This window comes from Corvus cornix, chromosome 12 (assembly GCF_000738735.6).
Source record: "Corvus cornix cornix isolate S_Up_H32 chromosome 12, ASM73873v5, whole genome shotgun sequence".
NCBI lineage: Eukaryota > Metazoa > Chordata > Aves > Passeriformes > Corvidae > Corvus > Corvus cornix.
The window spans coordinates 4,580,128-4,600,804 of NC_046342.1; the positions used below are offsets into that span (position 1 = coordinate 4,580,128).

General features: G+C 44.5%; 1 protein-coding gene across 2 annotated transcripts in view; it reads left to right on the forward strand.

Moving 5' to 3' along the window:
* The window catches only part of CACNA2D2 (calcium voltage-gated channel auxiliary subunit alpha2delta 2), a 212,244-nt gene that overhangs the window by 16,903 nt on the left and 174,664 nt on the right, over positions 1-20,677 (forward strand). For both annotated transcript variants that reach the window (XM_039558859.1, XM_039558860.1), the window contains exon 2: positions 5,133-5,214. In XM_039558859.1, coding sequence (XP_039414793.1) covers positions 5,133-5,214 — 82 coding nt within the window. The remainder of the gene's footprint in view (positions 1-5,132; positions 5,215-20,677) is intronic.

The window sequence follows — 20,677 nt, forward strand, 5'->3', positions numbered from 1 at the left end:
ATTTTTCCCACCCTTCCTTTATATGAACACCTGGGCACATCCTTTAAATTAAAACAGAGTCATAAAATGACAATGTGGGAGGCTTGATAATGTCTGAAAGCACGGTCAGTAAGTTATTTGGAAGGAAACAGGTGCTCTCTGTAAGTTGTATCTTCAGGGGAAAATAAAAAGGCAGCTTGTTTTTCCTTGATGGGTAAATATTGGCTCATGTGGGGTTTTTACAGCCTAGGTATGTAAGAGAGCTCAGAGGGGGCATATCCTGCACACACACACGTGCACGTGTGTGCACTGACACACACTATTATAGTTAAAGGATTAAGCATCTTGAAGGAATAAGCCAATTATAAGAAGTTCCTGCACAGCAAAAATTAGACAACACAGTAATTAATAACCTTATTAAATAGCAATATTTGGGCACTGAACCAAAGCGTATGAATCAGGGTGAAGCATTCTTGGCTGAACACACTGCGTGAAGTGTAGACACTTGTTCAGAACACACTCTGTGTAGAACCCAACAAGTTTTGGGGCAGTAGATCCACTTAGCAAGTAGTTTCTCCTCTTGTGCTTTCATGTTTCTGTGACTCTCTCTTATTTTTGGGGCCAGGAAGGCAGCAAAAGAAAAGGACAAAATCGCCTATTTTATTTTTTTTCTAATCCTCTTCTGCTCACAGCCAAACAAGCACTCTCCAAAGGCTTCTTTTAAGGAACAAACATCCTCAAGCAGAAAACTAATTTTCTTTCCTCTTGCTTCTCTTTTCCCAGTGCTTTTGTGAGAGGTGCCTTGCAGTGAGGCTAATATTCATTAGTGGTTTGTGTAACTGCCTTGCCCACCCCTAGGTTAGCCATGTGGAGGTGTCACTGCAGTCTGTGAGGGTCTGTCCCACGTACCCAGAGCCACCAAGGCACAGAGTGACCTTGGGCTAAGCTGCTGTGGCACACCCCTGGTGCTGGCCACAGGCTGGCAGCACATGGCTTGTACTGGTGACTTCTCTGTGAGTCTATACAGAAGGTTCTATACAGAAGACCAGGACTCAGGCTGCCATCTGATGTGTGCACAACTGTGGGATGATGTGGGCCAAGGACAGCCTGTCTCCTGTCTTTCCAGGCAATTATAATTTTCTTCTGAAGCTACACAGCTGGAGCAGTGGTGTAGCCTTAGACACCAGTGTGGGCGTGCACAGAAATCTCTGCAACTGCTTGGGTGACCTGAAGCATGGAACATGTCCTAACCCTAAAAAAGGGCTGCTGTGACCAGTGGCAAGGCACAGGTACCCACTGAGCAGGAGTGGGACACGTGGGATGCTTTGCTTCTTGGCCCCAACTGTAATAGCAGTGATTTGCCTCCTGATGTTCTGCTTGATGCAGTAAATAATTTTGAATATCTGCTTCTTTTTTAAAGCCTACTTTATATAATCTTTCAGAAAAATCAAATATGCAAATTATGTAATCAATTAACATTTTTGTAGTTTTCTTTGGAGAGGCAGTGATAAATGTTGTTGTGTTTTCAAAAATCACTTATATCCCTTGAAAACGTTGCACTGGAGGCTGTAATATATACAGGTGAAGGAAACAACCATTTATTCAATACTAAAGATTTTTTTAGTGGATATCCTAAATGTGCATGTGACATTTGTAGAGTTGTTGGGTTGGGAGAGTCCTATGGAGACTCTGCAGCAAAGGGAGAGCTGGCTGAGATGATGGGGGTCAGTGAGGTGTGCTGGGCATGTCACTGCCAAACAGAGGCCAGGGGATGGTGGGGCTGCCAGGTTCCTTCCATGCAGTTCCTGCAGGCACAGCTATTAAGTGCCATCACAAATTCTTGAGCTCCAAGGTTTTCTCCTGGCCTGTGTTTTCTCACTACAGCGGACACCAAAGTGGTGCTTGGTTTTAGGAGGGGACTGTGCACATGGCTCGTAAAGGAGCCTGGTGGCTTTCTGTCAGCACCAGCACAGCCATGCCAGTGGCTTCCCAGCCAGTGCATCAGCTGTGTTCTTTATGCTTTATTTGTAAATGACATTTCACAAGAGCAGTAGGGCACTCCTGGCAGCATGTTTTGAGGAGTTATCGCTCCTCAAGCCCTGTAACGTACCTGAGGCGTGCAGTAATGGCTCAAAAATGCAATGACTGTCATGTCTTATTGCTTACAGCTTCCATAGGAGACATGCTGCACACACAAATATCCATGTTCATCATGGGCTAGCAGTTTCTTTACCCTCTGCAGCCTTGCTACAGTCATCTTACATAAAATTTCAAGTTAGTTTCATGTATTCATTAGTTTCATGTATTTTTTTTTTTAATGGTAACTTTCAACCCAGTATATGGCAACTGAGATGAAACCTCCAAATTTTGGCATGTAGCCCACTCTGGAGCCTTCTGTCTTGGACATTACCAGGGCTAGTGGGACATAGTAATGGGTCAGACAAGAGTTCTGCCAGTGCTTTGACGTATGTGAGGGACATGCTGGGTAGAAAAAAGAATTTTTACTATCACTGGCAAAAGCTCTTGTATAGCCATACTACACCAAAAAACCAAGCTGCTTCTGCTATTACATTTTTTTAATCTAGAAACTTGGTGTCAGCTATGCCAAAATGCTGTCCTTTTTATTTGATAGTGTAATATGTGTATTTATTTATTTTCCATACTGATGTCACAAGGCTTAGATGGACTCTTTGGGAAACTGCTGGTCTGTAAGGTTGAGAGCCAGGTATCATAAGACTGCGCAATTAAAGGGAATTGCAGCTTTTCTCATGAATGAAAAACCCAGTGGCTTTTCTCTAAAACAGTAGTACTTCTTGGGGTGGAGGCAGGGGGTGGAATAAGTTAAAAAAAATTTTTTTTAAACAAATCTGCTGACTAAATTTAAATTAATTGTAAATCCCAGCTCAACTGAGCGCTCAGTGTCTCTTTTGCATATGCCAACAGAGTAATATTGATGCCTCTGTCTTCCTCTCTAACTAATCCTTTCTGAAGGCTTGGCCATATGTGACATTTAAGCAGATATGAGCTGTTGTTAATGTTGATGGATACATCTCAAGATGGGAGGTAATTTTCCCTTGCTGTGGTGGTGTAGGTGTTCCTGGTGAGAGCTGACACAGGCAGGTGTCACTGAAATCGAGGATCTTGTACAGAGCTGGAAGTTAAGGAAAAGTGTCAGCTCCATAAGTGCTCAGTGGGGTTTCTCAGACCTGTGGCTGAGTATGAGCATATAATTGATTTTTTTCAGTTCACTGGACAAACTGGAGGAGGGGAAAAATAAATTCCATTTTGATTTTTCAAGGCTTTTTTTTTTTTTAATGAATGCCTGTGTAAAAATAGATATTTTTTGGTGAAAATGTTTCAGATTTGTGAGTAACTTTGGTAACCTGAATATACCTTTGATAAAATGTTTGACTGGAAAAGAAACAAAAGCCCCAAAACCCAGCCTCCCTCAGCTCTGTCTGTGACCTGGTACCTTCACACTGGCAGCCCCACTGAAGGCTTTGCTCTTGCTCCTTTGGCAGAATAGGGGCAGAATTTGGCAGAATTTCCTGGTATTCTTCACTCATCTCATTTCCTAGATTTCCCCTCCCCAGCCATGCTTTCAGGGGACAAGAGACAGCATTACCTCTGCAGAAAGATGGGAATTAGCAAAAGTTACATTGGAAAACTGAGAAGGCTTGGTGTGCACAATTAAATCTTGTTTTCATCCACAGCCTTGTATGTTATTAACTGGCATGAATTTTGCCTGAGTAACACGTCTGTCTGCCAGTCCTTCCCTCTGTCCTGCTCGTCCCTCAGCCATCAAAAGTGCTGCTTCAGCTCTGCTCTGCCAGCCAGCTCAGGGCATCTTTCTGTTTTGGTATTTCTGCCCAGCTTTTGGGCTGTGCTGTGTAATTCAGAGTCCTCCAGTGCCCAGCTGAAAAAATAGTTGGGTTTCTTTGCTCCTTGATCTCCGGGAGAGCCCCTCCATGGTTTGGGGGTTGTGGGGGAGCATGTGTGGGCTGCCTGGGAAATGTCTCTCTGCATGAAGAATGAAATCACTTGGTGAACCTAACAAAAGTGCAACCTCCCTGAGCTGGTCTGCTCCCTCCCACCAGCACTCTGCCCTGCTGCTTGCCTTACCTTCTACTCCTTGTTCTCCTTCCCTTCTTTCTGTGGCATACATTGAAAGAGAAATGTTGCTGTGAAAAAAGCACCGAAGGCAGTGCCAAGGGGTGCAGAGGCAATCAAGTGTTGCTTTTCCAGGTCAGACAGGAGATTTGACATTTGCCTGGGCAGCAACTGAAGCCAGGAAATCTCATTAAAAGAAGGAGAATTATCAAGTTCTGTGGATTTAGAAGAGGGTTTATTTGTTGTTGTTTTTAACTCGGTGTTAATTGCTGTAAGCAGAAATCTGTGTGGCTGAATGTATGGAAGGGTGTTGTGCCTGTTGGAAGGCCTGGCAGCCAGCTCCCTCTCCATACAGGGCTCAGGATGAAGGACATGTCAGTGGCAACTCCTGGCCCTTCCCACTGCCTCAGGAGGCAGCTCTGCCTGCAGTGGGCTTGGCGGAGTCGGTGCCTGGCACAGGTTGGGCTCTGCTGAAGGTGCAAAGCAGCTGAGCCCTCGGGCACTCGCTGCTCTGTGCTTGGCTCCTGGCTGTGCCCAGGTCTCTCCCGTGGTGCCACAGTCATAATCCATTGCTGCAGTAGGACAAGACACCTTTGGCCCTGCCATGGCTCAGGGTTTGCTCTCTGCCACAGAGCCCTGCTGAAGCAATAAGCTGTTTTCTGTACTCCACAGCACTTCAACCTTGTTAACCACTCTGGGCTTAAATAATTATCTACTGCAAATGTTTATATAAGGAGAAAATAAAGCCTCAAGCCTTGCAGTTTTTGTTGTACCTTTTTCTCCCCTCTTCTCTCTGTGGTGCCTTGTGCATAAATTTTGAAGTCTTGAAGTTTATAACCTGCCCCAGCTGTAATTCTCAAAGCAGTGTGTTCCAGGCACTCCACCTGCACTCAGTGCTGCAGAGAGAGAGCAGTGAACTTAGCTGAGGCACTGATTTCCTCCCTCTCCCTTCAGTCCCTTGCTTATCTACTCAGTGTCAGGGCTCTGACTCTTTCTCTCTCTTTCTCTCCCTTTCTTTCTCTCTTTCTCTCCATCTCTTGCAGTATGCAGTACTGGGCCAGGAGGCTGGAGCAGGAGATTGATGGAGTGATGAGGATATTTGGTGGAGTCCAGCAGCTCAAACTGGTAAGCTGTCTTTCGTTTACCTGTGCTGCCTTTCTTGTGGCAGTGTATGTTCTCATCTGCAGAAATCACCCTCGGTGAGAGAACACTCGCACTCAGTCACCCTCTCAGCTCACTCCATGTGCAGGGTCATGGCTGGCTGTGCTTCTGGTTCCTGGGCAATCAGATGCATTTACCAAGTGTGTGGGAGTGAGTGTGGTTTGTATCTGCCTGTCTCTGGGGCTGCATGTCACTGCTATCTGAGCATGTACCTGTGGGGTTTTTGCTATATGACACACTAAAAAATACTAAATTCAACTAACCTTTCCTCCAGGGACTGAAGGTAGTTTAATTTGTGTTTTAAATTTAAACTTGTGTTGACAAAGCAGGAAATGTTGAAAGGATAATTTGGCTAGCCATTGGAAGCTCCTTGTTTTTAAATATACATTGCAGGTAAAACTGTAATTGTTGTTTGGCTTCTGTTTCCAAGTGCCAGAAAATGAAATCCAGTTACTAATGCTGGCATCTGCCTCCTGCTCCCTGAGTTAGCACCAGGATACAGAGGCTGCAGATGCCAGACCTGCTCTTCTCCTGGCACCAGTGCTCTGAGTTGGGTTAGGGCAGTTACAGAACAGCTTCGTCAGGGTTTATTAGGTTTGGGAACAAACAGCCTTTGAAACCTTCCCTGTTTCCCTTTCCCAGTAAGACCCTGTTTCCCCTTGCCCACACTCTTGTGCTGACTAGCTGATTTGAAATGGAACAATTTGGAATAACAGTTATGGTGTTAATCTAAAGAAAATAGGCTTCTCTAGAGTGATAAATATGTTACCCCAGGAAAAAAGCATGGGTGTATTTGTGTTTTCTGGTGACAGTGACATGTTCTTCTCAGATGCCAATACTTTATGGGACTCCTACTGTCTGTCTTGCACTAGTAGCTATATTGGCTTAAACAGAACTGTTCATATTTTTTACTGTTGGTTGTAACCATTGTCTAAACACAGAGGTCACACTACTTTCTTTTAAATGCATTTTGAAATGAGTTTACCTGAAGGCCTGCAATACTCTTCACGGTTCATCCATTCATTTGTTCATATTTGAGCTGTAGAATGGTGTATCTGGGCTTTGTGTGCATTCATTTCAAAGGAGCTACAACTGGATTGATATAAACTTCATGTGCAGCATGAAAAGCATATACACCACTTGGGTTTCAACAGGTATTTCTGAATGTAGCAATGCATTTTTGCAATGCAGTTTTGCATATTGGCAGGGTCTTAGACTCAGAGCTGGGGATGTTTTCCAGGCAGTACGATGGCACAGCAGCCAGCATTCTCTTCAGCAGAGCACAGTCATAAAAAACAAAAGGATTGCTACTACATTTTTGTAGATGTCCTCTCTTACAATTTATTCTTATTAGCTTTGATTTTACTCCTTTGCATGTTAAATAGGTATATCATGTAATTTTTTTAATGCCATAATTAAAGAGAAATTACACCTCCAATTTGCCGGCACTTGACTCCTATTGGCCAGTCAGTCAATTACAGGTAAGAGAGCTTCCCACTTTTCCTGTTTAATTCTTCTGATAGAACATAATGCAGTACTTCAATGGATTAATACTGGATAAACTGACTACAGAGGGATTGAAGGGTTTTTTTGAAATCTGTTTTGGAATCTTCTTGTGAAGGGAGGAAGCTAATTATTGTATCTAGTAAATGCATAAACCAGCTGAAGCCAAGAAATGAGCTACTGAAAATTCCAATGTGCAGCTGTTTGAACACCAGAAAGCACTGGTGGAGGCTGTCTGTTGATCTCTAGGGGGAAACTTGGGATGTGGAGCTCAGGTTTGATTCGTAGATGCAATATCAAGTGGATGATAGTTAAGAACCACATCACTTGTTAGTGCACACTAGCACAGCTTCACGGATGGAAAATGGCATGGAGTGCTTCATCCTGAAGAACTCAGAGCTGTACCTGCAGGGAGTCCTTACCCACCAGTTGCACACAGGTTCATCGGGGTTACAGTATGGGAGCTGTCTAATGTCATAAAGTGGCACTGTAACCTACTTGGAGACATGGATTAAAAAAGTTGAATAAAAATAAGTCCACATTCTGTTGCAACCACACTCAAAATTAAGAAGGTGAGCAGGCACAGGGGGGAAGGGAAAGCCCCTGAGGAGCTGTGGGAGCTGAAACATGGTATAGCTGGAAGCTAATTCCACCCACTGGGATTTCACAGGAAGGTTTATTATTAAGCAAGAGTAGACCCATGCAGGGTAGGAAGGATAAAGAAAAATGAGGCAAGTAGAGCTTGTTTTTTGCTAAAAGTTGCTGATGTTTTTGAGCTTGCCATGTTGGCCTGGGACATGTCTGCAGAGGGGGATTTCTGGTTCATAGTGCTTAGGGAGTGATATTAGAAGTAGGGGAAAAAAGTGCTCCAGTGTCACCAAAGACAGAACTGGTCCTTCTGAACTTGGTGGAGTCTGTTGTGAGGTGGTGGGTTCCAGTGCCAGCTCTCATGGGCCTATGAAGCCTGTAAGCACTGGAGGTGGGTCCATGCCAGAAATCTTCTTTCCAGTTCAGGCCTGACTACCAAAGTGTCAGACCAAATAATAATAAAAAATACCCTCCTCAGAGATTTGCCAGGGTTACTTATGAGTATTTTTTTCTTGGGTTGCTGTGAAAGGATGAGGACCTGTTCTTTGGTTATTGCCTGAAATCGTAACTGTTGTGGCATATGAGGCATGAAATTTATTGTCAGAAATATGGTGTCCAGGAACATAACGGTGCTGAATATTTTATCCTCCTGGAGTGCTGCCCATCCCAGAAAGATTTTTGTTTTAACTCTTCAGTCATTTCCTTGAGTTGGGGTAAATGTTCAATGCCCCTGCTTCTCTCCTCTCCTGCCAGGTGGACAGGCAATCACCTGGAGAGATTTTCCAAGCTTGTATCATGCAGATGCTCCTTTGCACAAGAGGACCATTTTTTTTGAGCAATTACAGGAGGGTGAGAAGCTGTGAGATGTAAAGGGGTATTGTGCCAGGGGCTCTCCTTTCACCTTGCTTCTCTCCTGATGTCCAAACCTTGAAAACACTGAAGTGCAAATGTCCCCATTGGTCAGACTGGCTGTGGTGGGGCCACCCATATGACTGAACACCGTGGGCTTGGGGCTGTATGGAGGACCATGGCTTTGCTGAGATGATTCTCTGCCTGGTGAAGTCAATGTTCAGCCCTCAGGGTGCCTGTGGTGCAGCATCCTGTTGGCTGGCTGGTTCCTCCAGGCATGCCTCAAAACAAATCCCAGCACATGGATAAGGGCATGTTGCTTTGTCTCCCTGTCCTTGCCTCCCTCGCAGCTCACCAGAGATAATTGAGAGCACAAATCATTGCTAATTTAGCTCTGACTGGCATGATGATATGTGGGACCCTATAATGCTGGCTGAATAGATTGACATTGTTAAAATAATTATTTCTAGAATAAGGAATATTACACTAAAAATACAACTCTCTGACTTACATTTTTTTTCTGTTAGTGACTTCTTTGTGGCTACAGTGGACTCTTCACTTTCCTGAACAAAAAAAAATTTTGTTTTGGCATTTCTTGCTACACCACACTACATTTCTGTTTCTTCTAGTGTTTTGGCACAAGTAAAAGTTACTGACTTTAGTCAAAAATTAATTAATATTTTTTGTTTCCAGCGTAGATGCTGCAACACCTGCTCCAGGGTAGACTGTACTCAAGAGATTTCCCATGCTGGTGCAGCGCTGTCCCAACCTCCCAGTGTCCTGCTGTGCTGGCACTCGTGGCAGGACCGATGACAGCAGAGCTGTGTGTGCCACTGGGTTTTGTGCCTCACTGAGCAGCTCCCCTGGATGTTGTGTTAAAACTCCTTTTCTGGATAGCTGGGCTGAGGCTCAAGTCTGCCCTGACTTGTTACCTAAATTGTGTTTGATCCTGTGTCTCCTGAGGCGAACAGCGAGCTGGTCAGAACATCCCCTCCCTCTGCTCTGGTACCTGTTATCCCTGGCTGCCTCTAATGGCCTTGTTTCCTTGCTGACAGTTACTGAGGAAGCCAAAGCCTTTCAAATGAGAGGGGGAAAAGGTAAGAGATGTAAATGCTGAGCCCCCTTTCCTGCTCTGTCTTCCTTTCTCTCTTCCCTCTGGTTGTCTTTCCTGAGGACTGCTTCCATAGCAGGGTCGAGCTCTCTCCTGGAGGTGTCACACCCTGCCACAGACAGGCTTTAGCAGGGGCAGGGTGGGCAGCAGAGCTGGACCTGAGCTGCACCTGCTTCTTCTCTCCGGTCTGTCAAGCTGGTTCTGTACCTTCTTCCCTTTCTTCTGGGCAGCCAAGGGAAGTCAAGAGAGAGTGTCTGGGTCTGCCTTGCTGTGTATGACTGGGAGATAAGGATTCTGCTGGCCTTGGTGATGAGGAACCACTCAGTCTGTAAAGGGTGAGATGGCCCCAAAGCTGAGCCCAGGGTGGGACATGGGGGGCAGCCTGCTGGCTGAGCTGGGCAGGCGGGGAGCCTCTGCCTGAGCTGTACTTGATCCACAACGTGTGACTGCACGGAAAGGAGGATGGGCCCAGGGGAAAGGGAGACTCGTGTTGTGTGCCCTTTGGGATGCAGCCCCCAAGGGGTTTGTTGATTGTGGCACAGTAGAAGTGGCTCAGCTTGCTCCTTGTAATCAATATCTGGTTTTACTTCAGTGGATTTTCATGTCTGTCTTCTATTCTTGCTTGTTATCTTGTACTTTGTTTTGCTAGTTTGGCATCTCTGCCTGGCAGAAGTGCTGCTGTTCATTCCTCTGGGTTTTTCTGACAGGGAAGGACAGATTCTGCTGGCCAGGGCTTGGGGCAGAGTGACCAGGATGTGTGCAGGTGTCCCCACCTTTGTCTGCCTCAGTCTGCCTGTCCCTTCTGCTTAGTGCTGCTTCTCTGATATATTCTCTCTTGTATTCAATGCATGGCCATGCTTTAGTTGAGGCAGCTGCAGGTGAGGAACTGTGATTGAGCTGTGCACAAACAAGAGCTTGAATTAAAAAAACTAGTATACTATCAGAGTTTTGCCTTGGGTGTGAAGAGTGGCATCTGCCTTGTGTAGTGCTGCAGTCACCAGCACTCCTCCTGTGATGGGGTCTCTGCAGTACCGAGTGTTTCACTCTGTGAGTGCATCCCTTACAAAACTGCTGGTACAGAGCTAGAGCTTCTTTAATGCCAGCACCAGGAGGTGAGACATGCTCTTATCAAAGGAGCTGTCAAGGTTTTCTGTTCAACTTTTTTGATCTTGGGTAACTACTGGAATAATAATAAGTTAGCCTAAACCTCCCAAGTAACTGTGGTATTACATGATGTTTAATTTGTTCTTTTGTTTTCTCTGGGTGTAGAAATACTCACCTGGTCATTCAGTATGGCTGGAGAATCTGAGAAGTGTTAATGGAATTTTAAATGAAGGATGCAAGAGAATCAGAGCCCCCCTGCACAATGCTCTGGACACTGTGTCTGAGAAGCCAGTCTGCTTCCAAAGGGCTCTGTCACGTGGACTGGGCATTCACAGAAGCACAGTGATGTGGTCCTTATTCCCAACATGGCAGAGTTGGGAATAAGATCCTAATCTTCTGATATTCAATCCTTTTCCTTCTGAGGTGTCAGAATTCCTTCAGAGTTGAGAGGAGTTTGACCCCAAAGCTTGGGCAACACACAAAGCCAGCTGCTTATGCTACAGCAGCACTAAATGCCTGCCCTCTTCCAGATCCTGCCAGGGAGAAAGGACCTTACTGAGTTTTCCTACAGCTAGTGCCCATCTGGGGACTGCCCAGGAGTATGGGCTCTGTACACCAGTGAACCCCTTGCCTCCCAAGCTCATGCATAATCTGTCTGATCCTTGCTTTCCTCTCCTCTTTTCCCTCCCCCTCTCCTACCAGCATGCACACAGCCTGCTTCCATACACCATCACTGTGCCCTCCCCTGCTCCTCATGTTTGATAAGAGGAAGTGTGCGATGCCAGATAAACACATTCCTGTTCCAAACTGCTTGGGTTTATTTTAATCTGCCTGGGCCGTTCAGCAGCCTCAGCACTCTGTTCAGCACTGAGTGCAAAGCCAACACTATATTACCAAGGAGGAGCATTTAAATGTCCTTAGGCTTGCAGCAGCTTGGTTGGGAAAGAGGGATCCTCTGCCACCCCTTGCTTGGGCCAGAGTGTGCCATCGTTAGCCCCCTTACACCCATCATCTCACTTCTCACTCTTTCTCTCTACTAGAACCATATTGCATCTGTACTGTGAGATGTCAGGGAAACATATGCTCCAGCTTTTAGTACATTTGCATAATTAGAGTAATGTGTATGAATAATTTATAGCTGTATGTGGCTGCTCAGTGTGTGACGTTAGCACCCCTCACTAAATCCTTTCCAGTGGGTGGTGCAGATCCTGCACCAGAGCCATTGTGCCGATGCAGTGTGCAGCCTGTTGGCAGATAGAGGGGCCCTGCTTTGAGACATCAGGGTGTGCATATATCTGTGTATATGGTTGTGTCTGTGTATATATATATATATATATATATATATATATATATGTATTTAGTGTAGAAAGATGGGCTTTTACAGTTCTAGGGGAAGAGCAGACTAGAAGTCTCAGAGGCTAAAATGCCTTAGACTCTTAGGCTCAATACTTGTTCTGTTTATGCAGAAGCTGTGAATGAAAATGTTCTGCAACATTTGAAAGCTGAGGCAGGGATTTTTCCAGTAGGACTCAGGTGTGACTAGTTTGTGTGCCAGAATTATGTTGGGTTTTTTTAAATTACTTTTTCAGATCATAAAACTTAGCAGCTTGCAGGGGAGAGGGATAAACATGCCTGCACTGTGTCACAGAGCCTGATCTCAATCAGTCGGTCAATAAATTGTAGCAAAGAATTACCTGGACACTGTCTCACTATTTACCAGCTCTTTAATGTGCAAGTTCTCATGCTGGAAAGCCCAGAGTGCCAGGTAGGTGTTCTAAAGGAGTGATCTGAGTGGCTGAATCCTGGTATTTATGTTCCAGTTAATTTTAGCTTAAACTATATTTGGTCCTTTCCAAATGTTTGAGAGCCTTGGCTGGAAAGCGCTGTGTAAACTGGAATGAAGTGCAGGCATGCACACTTACTGGCTCATCAGTATTATCCTCTGGGAAACTGAGGCAGTGCTGAGCAGGTCTGCAGAACCACAGTGTGGTGCAGCCTGGACTGTTCTCCATCGTGGGTAAAGCCAGCAGGTCCTTAGAGAAGGGCATGTTTAGAAGGGTAACAGGCAGTGTAATAGTCCTTAAAGCCTTGCTTTGAACCTTTTCGCTTTACAGAATTACTTTGTAAAGATAATACACTTGCAGCCAGTTGGTGAGTTTGCACAATCAGAAGGGATTGCCATTGAGTTTTATGGAGTCATTTCTGATTTATATTGCTGTCAGTGACAAGTTAAATGAGCCCAGCATTCAACAGACTGATGTTCAGGTGTGTGCATCTCCTGAGTATGCTGCTTTGCGTTTCACACCCAAAAATGTAGCTGATGTAGCCAGCCAGTTACAACAACCATGTTTGTAAAATCCTCATGAATATCCAGTGAAACTCTTTGAATTGATGCTGTTGCCTTTACACAGCCATATGAATCCATGGGAAGGATGAGACCTTGGCTGATGTTTCTGGAAGCCTCCCTCATCCAGGTTGTCTTGCCCTTGACTGAAGGAGCCTGTGTGGTCCCCACATCCATTCCAGCTGAAGTTGTTAACTTCAGGCTGTGTTTAAAAATAAAGCAAGGCAAAATCCATACCAGCTCTGCCAGAATGCAGGATGAATAATTAGGTAGAGATCATTAAAGTTTCCCTTCTTAAAAACATACATAGATTATTCTTTAATGGAAAGTTAATTGTTTTATTATTCTCTCCAGATGGTTCTTTTCCTTTACATTCACAGGGGAATTGATATAGCCTGGAATTCAGTTTCCTATGAGCAGAGCTGATAACCAAAAATGCAACTCTATCACTGATCAAGATACAAAACATAGAAAATATGTATCTGTATTCCATCGTAGTTCAGATTTTTCCCATTCTACGATTTTAAATATTATTTATAGGCTTTAAGTGCCCCTTCAACTTGAAATGCTGCAGGCTGGGGAGTTTGCATTTCTCTTCCTGATAGGTTTGTCAGGCAAGCACTAGGAATTGGACGGTACTGGATCCTGGCTTTCTTGTGGATGATCCATCACTTCCATCCATCACTGGACTGCAGAGGAGCAAAATACAGTTATACTGAAAGGTTTAAAGAAGGAAACTGTTGTTAGATACTTGGGGTCATTGTGTGGAGGAAGCAGTAAGATGTGTCACATCTCCTTCGTTCTGTGTGTAGAAATGCAGAAGAGTTTGGGAAGTTGGGGAGGCCAGGGAGGAGGTGACTTCTCAAGGGCACAGTTGTGGTTGTTACGTTGCAGTGTGGCTCCAGCCTGGTAAATGGCAGTGGGCACTTTGCATGTTAAGTGAGCATGTTTATCGTGCCTCATTACAGCAGATCACCTCTGACATCTGAAGTGAGTGACCTGAATGGGCCCCTTATTTCAAACACCCACCCATGCCGACCTATTGGCCTGCAATGATGCTGCCAGTTTTATAGGTACTTATTTCCTTTTAATTATTTAGAGTTAAGATATTATTGTAAGGGAGGGAGAGAGAGTGGAGTCTGTTATTAGATCAGCCTTGCCGTCCTCGTAAGCAGACTGGACTTCAGTACTGGAGAGCTTTGCTTGAAGACTGAGAATCTGTGCTATAGTTAAAGCTGTAGTTTGCTGTGGCTTTATTGAAAAAGTTGGCTCTGCCTTTGGAGGAACTGCCTCTTGGGAGATTCCAGATCTTGGTAACCGTCAGGGATCTGTAGCTTTCCAACACTTGTATCCTTTGCATCTTACTTTGACAATTTTGCATACAATGAGCTTGAAAAACTCCACACTCTTTTGTGTCTTAGGGATAAACCACGTTCTCTCATGATTTGGGAGGTCATATCCAGAGCAGAGGGAAGGAAGGTGAACAGGCTAGGGAGGAAATGTAGCAGGAAGGTCATGCTAATGGCTATGGATTCTCCTTCCTTTTCTGTTGCTCTTGGGCTGATCAATACCAACTGGTATATGTGGGGCATCCCCTCTTTATTTTGAGGATTTTTTTGAGGATATTTTGGAGGATTTCTCTGTTTCCTTATTTTGGATTTATATTTGGGCTTGCTCGTTGTGATTCAGTTATTCACTGGGCTTGAGACTTTATTGACTTTTCTCTCTTTTCTAACTGACCTTTCACACCTGGAAGCATCCAAGACAGATTTAGTATGTGTTTGTTCAGCACCTACTATAACCAATAGTGTCATGCTTTTTGGACACTGATCATAGTATAAATATTAAATAGTAAGTAAGAGCACTGAGAAAAATCCTGCCTGAATGAAACATGAGATTTACTGATGCGAAGAGATGCTGTGAATGAGAGGCATGGCTCTTTCCATCAGGGCAGTCTCCTAAATGCCTGGCTGATGTGGCTTGGACTGGCAGCAGGATCTAAATGTCTGCATGTGTCAGGAGCCACTCCAGGGATTGTTTAAGCAGTAGCATTAGTTATCATCTGTTGGATGCCCAAGCAAAGCCTTTGCTTGTAGCTAGGAGGCAGGGAGCAGATTTTCAATTCCCTGCTGTGACTGTAAGGCCAGGTAAATAGAGAAGAAGGAGACAGCAGGGGGTTTATGTGACTTGAGGAGCAAAGAAGATTGTAATGGTAAATGTTGGATTACTTTTAAAAACAAGTAGGTCATTGAAGATACTATGGTTGAGGAACAGAAAAAGAAAAAAAGGCGGATTTATTCCTTGTTCTTCTAAGATTTGTTACACTATAAAGCTCACTTACTGCTCAGCATGCTGTCATTTTTAATTTTGGAAGTTCTTTGTTTCTGTCACTGGTCCAGCAAGGATGACACTAGACCTGAGATGAGGGGCTGGGATCTTCAAAGGAGCCTTGGTTCCCAGTTTCCTTGGGCATTATGAGTAGGCTGGGCCTCACTATAGTGCTTGCTGGGAACATCAGCTGTTGTTCCATTTCCTGCTCTAGCAGGACTTGCCTGTGACTCCACAGTCAACTCAAATTGTTTAAAATTCAACTTATCTTTTGTCTTCTGCCCTTTTTTTAAAGTGCTGGCATGCAACAAAAACATTCATCCCTGTCCCTGCCTTTTGTAGAAAGCAGCAGATGGTTTACCTAACATTCAGTGATAATAATTTGCTGTGAGGTAAATACATGGAATATTCATAGCATCACTACTGGGTATGTCCAATTCTGAGTAGAAACGATAGCTCCAATATCTTCTTAAGTGCCCAGTGACTTGGTGTTCACTGAAAAAGAAACCCTAGCATGGTAATACCATGCTTACCTCTAGTGCATTTCACGGCTGATTATTAGAATTACTTGAAAACAAGTTTACTTTCACATCTCAATACGGGAGAGAAGGAAAACATCACACGTTGGCTCTGTAAACAGGTGAATTGAGGCTTGGATGAGGAAAACCCTTATTCTGCACAGGGAGTCTGATGCAGGGCTGGGGAGGGAACCTGTGAATCTCAGCTCCAGGGCTTATCTACCAAATGTCTTCCTTAATAACAACTGTTCAGTTTGTCTCTTCTGGCTCATTACTACATCTATTAGCACTGAGCAGTGAATCCTAGGAAATGCAAGTAAGAGAGAAACTTTCAGCTTTGAATTCTCCCTTAGGAAACTTATTTCTGGCAAGTTTCACAAGTGGCAGCTTCATGTTTATATTCCTAGGGCCTATAACACATGGCATTTTCTTGTTGGCTCTGCCCTCAGCTCCCTCCCATGACTGAAGTGGTAAGTCCTCTCCTTGCCTCTGCTGTTGGTGTGAGTTTTTAGGGCTGTGCTCCTGATGCAGAGCCTGAGCAGCAGTTGATTGCCAGCTTTCCCTCCTCCTTAGATGTGTGCTAGCTCTCAAACGACATTTTGAGGTGCCTGAAGCATTCTGTGGAAGAAAATTAATTGGTTTTGACAAACCACAGCAGTCCCTTGGGTGCCTGGGAGTGCAACATTTATTGAAACCAGGCAGGAAATCAAAATGCTCTGGTGTTCACTCACCTCCTGTGCAGCTGTATTAAAAAAAAAAAAAAAAAAAAAAAAAAAAAAAAAAAAAAAAAAAGTAAAAAATCCCTAACCTTCCTCTGGATTTTTCACTCTGACATTTGGATCGTCCACTGACTTTCTAATAAAACCTCCTTTTTCTTTTAGGAGAGAGTTTAGTGGTCATGAAAGATGCCAGAATGACAGCCCAGGGAGTAGATGGTCTCTGTTTACCCAGAGAGCAAATGCAGCATCAGGGCAAGCATACTTGCCATTGTACTTCCACCTTGACCTGCAGCATCCCAAAGGAGGGTAGGGAATTGCAGGTTTTCAGCTCTTCTAGGCTTGACCTCTCTGCTTACACAACTTAATAAGGAATCAGGCTTCTCCTGCTATTGCAGTGCAGTATTAAGGAAGGATTTTTCATCACAGCTGTAGGAATAACAACTTCAGTGCAAACCGCAGACTGAAAGCACTCCACTAGCAGAAACCATCTCCTATCCCCACTCTTCCAGGAGCCTGGCCTGTCTTCCAACATATTGGTTACAATGTGATTCATTTCTAAAACATACACTGATACCCAGAGCAAGGTAAAGAAGATCCCTTTATACATGACAGGTGTGTATGGTGGGGGTGGGTGCCCTTCAGTCGGCCAGTGGTTTGAGGTCGCTGCTCTGCTCTGGGCAAAGCTGCTGATGGGAGTCATTAAGTTGGCATCAAGTTTGAATTAGTGTTGATTCACCTCTAAAAAATAACCAGCAGTGTTCTTCACACAGCTCTGAAGGCAGGGCTGGGAAATGAGGGGAGTAATTTTTAAACAAAAGCTGGTTACTGCCCAGGTGCAGTCACAAAATAGGGTTGGGGTTAGTTTTACAGGGGGTGTCCACTTGCCAGCCCATAAAGTGATGTGTGATTTCTGGACTGTGCCCTGCTTGATGAGGCTGTTGAATCTTTTTACAGGTCTTTTGCTGGCTGTGGGCATCCCCAGGAGTGGTATCAGTAGAGGAAAGCCATATACTTTCAGCCTGTAGGATCAGGTTTATCACAGCTCCTAGCCTCATGGACTAGAAAGAGTACTGGAGCCACTGGGAAGGCTGATTGGAAAGGATTCACAGACAAATGATGTAATGGGAATTATTCAGCTCCTCCAGGACCTTATTGCAATCAATTCCTGGGGTTTTAACAGGTTCTTCTTGTGTTGTCCATCACCACAAGATTTATATGGGTATGGTAGGGGTGCACACTCTGAATGCAGTAAACAATATGGGGTGTGTTAGGCAGAAGGTCCTGATGTCCTTGTGTGTCCTCCGTAGCTGCAAGTGCCAGACAGAGGTGGGACTTTGTCAGTGTGGTTAGAAACTCTGCTGTGGACTGAAGCTCCTGTTAATGTCTGGAGGTCTGGAGTGACAGAGATGGGGACGCGATGGACAGAGGAAGCATTTGCTTCTAAAGAGTCGCTGTGGTTTGGCTCCTCTCCGTTCTCACTCGCAGAGGCGGAGCAGGGGTGTGTGGAGGCTGTGGAGGGGACAGATGGGGAGCCAGCCCTAGGAGGTCCTTGAGAGGAGCAGGTAATGTGACTGTGGCAGAGAGGGGAGGGGTGGCGATGGCTGCTGGCTCTGCATCACCGAGACGGGTGACAACTCCTTAAGCAATTAATTTGCACAGCTGAGAGCCTGAGCTCGGTGCTAAAGGCGAGCTGCAGTTGTACCAGCAGAGATGCACAAAGCCTTTATTGTTCTGGCTTGGGACCTCGCTGGGGGCTTGTCTTGGTGGTTGTTACTGCAATGCTTCTACAAGCTATTAATGATCTTGTAGAATAGCCTGTAGAACCATTGTCTTGAAAGTCCAGCGTTGTGGGAGGCTAAAGAAGGGGTCATCAGCAATCCTAAATGAAGCTTTGGCAGGTCTGGATACTGCAGGAGAATTACTGCGTAGGTTTCTTCTTCACCTTTTTTCTCCTCTAATGATTCTGCTTTCTGGCATAACAATTACCTACTTTGGATATCAATGTCTATGAGAAACTGGCTCAAGCTAAAATGGTAAATTAAGTGCTTTGAAACTTATGTCCCAGATGTCAGTAGTGATAGATTCTGTTGAGTGGTTTCTAGCTAGAAAAGACTTTGAGCAGTGTCATTTTTCATAGGAAAACTTCCCATATGCTTCTCCAAAAGGCTTTTCTGGGCAATTAAGTGACATGCTGTATGCAGAGATAACATGAATTCAAAGAGCTTTTGCACTTCATCTTCTATGACACACCATACATGTGGTGTCAGTGGTCACCATGGGTTTGGCCCTTGGTCTCAGTTACTTCTGCAGGAGCAGGGTTTGCCACCCCTGCTGTCTCCCATAACCAACAGGACTCCTGGGGTGTTTGTTGTATGAATGGTTGTATGAGCATGACACACCGTGAAGCTGGGATGTGGGAAGATCTGTGGCAGAGGAAATGCCAGCCTACATTCATCCCCTGAACGGCATAGTGGGCACCAAGGCCTTTCAGCTCCTGAGCCAGTGGGATGTCTGGTAACAGAGAGACAACACTCTGGACAAGGAGTAGGTGTCATGGGAGTGAAGATTTTCATGCGACTGAATGGCAGCTTCTTTTTCTCTCTTATTATAACAGACTAATAAAGTTCTTCTCACAAGGAGCACCTGTCTGTGTAGGGAAAACCAAAGTATGCTGCTGTTCACATACTGGGCAACATGACAATGAAGTCTGGGGGAAAAGTCAGCAAAAATCACCATTTTTAGATGTATGCAGGGTGTTTCGTGGCCCTTGGCAAAGGAAGGGTACAGCACGGATTGTGATTTGGGGGCTTTCAGTGTCCCCCACAGAGATGACCCTCTGGTGGCACTGGTTCTTTCAGTCCCTGTATGGCTCCATCTCCTCCCAGGAGTCAAGCCCCTGGAGATTTTCCTTGCTTGACTCCTCTGTGCCAGCAGTCCTGAGTTTCCTGCTGCTTTGCATTTCAGCCGTGTGTCAAGAAATCCCAGCTCCTGGGGTCAAGTGCTAAGCATTTGCTTCTTTATCAGATATTTACTTAGGAGGATTTCATTATACTGAATCTACTAGCTTTGAATAAATTCACATGCAGTAAATTTATTCTCGCTCTTTCTGAAGGTCTGTGTATACTAGAGAAAACTTTGAAGACGACCATTTATACCAAAAGCAATTACTTTTGTGGTAATTTTGTATGTATTTTACTGCAGATACTGTATTTCTATTTGACTATGAGCTTTCTCCCAAGTGGCACTGCTAGTCTGGAAGTAGAGAAAGTCAGATGCTTGAATTTGTGGTGCCCCAATATTTTCACATTGTTAACATTGAATGTATTTGACTGTGCACTTATTTGAACAAACTCCACCTGTCTGAATAAAGCTACAGGTTGATCTTATCAGAACCCACTTGTAGTTGCTCCATGTGAAGTGGGGAGGTGGGGTTGTTTTGTTAATGTTGGTTGATTTTGGTGGGGGTTTTTTGCAACACCACTGTTTCAGCTTCTGGTTATTGGATATCTTCAGCCAGGTGGTAGAGATGGTCTTTCATGACGCTGCAGAGGGCATCTCCAAAGCCTCCTCACTCAGTTCATGAGTATCCAGGAGCTATACTCTGCAATGTGGCTAAGTTGAACTGTTGGCAAAAGCAGCTACTTTATGATTTGGAATAATAAACCTGTAAAAAATCCTTCTGCAAATAACTTTTCACATGCGTGATGGGGCACAGCTGAATTCTTCACCTCAGCAGCTGGTTTGCTCCATGCAAACCATAATGTCATATACACAGGAACTCTTTCTGGTGCTCCAGTTGCAGCCCTCTGCACACAGGATCTTCTGCAATCACTTGACCAAGTCCAAAACAAATCAGGAGGAAAAGCTCAAGTAAGAATTTAGGCGGTTAGGCCTGATAACCCATTAAGTTCTCTTTCCACTGGTTTACTTTACATGCTCTGCTTCAGCAGGTAAGTCTTGGTGGTCTTTGCGATTAGAAAAAGCCATTCTTTGGGGCTTGAGGTTTGGTTTACCAAAACTGTTGGTTGTATAGATATATCAGTGGGAATAATAGCTGACCATCCTACATCTAAATGTGCCCTTAGCATTTCCAGAGGGCAAACATGCACGATTCCTTTTGAAAATGGACAAGGGAAAACTGGGGGAATGTGTACTAAAGAGAAGCATGTTCATATTAAAATCCAGAAGGGTAGATTTATTTTTTTTCTTCAACATAAGTTTCTCATTAACAAGATTCGTTTCATTTAGAAGTGGCTCATTAACTAGTTTAAAAAAGGAAAACCAAACCAAAACCCTTAAAGAAATGTAGGTTCCTGTTAAATTGCAAGTTCTATATTCCATGCTGGATTATTGTTTTATGGGA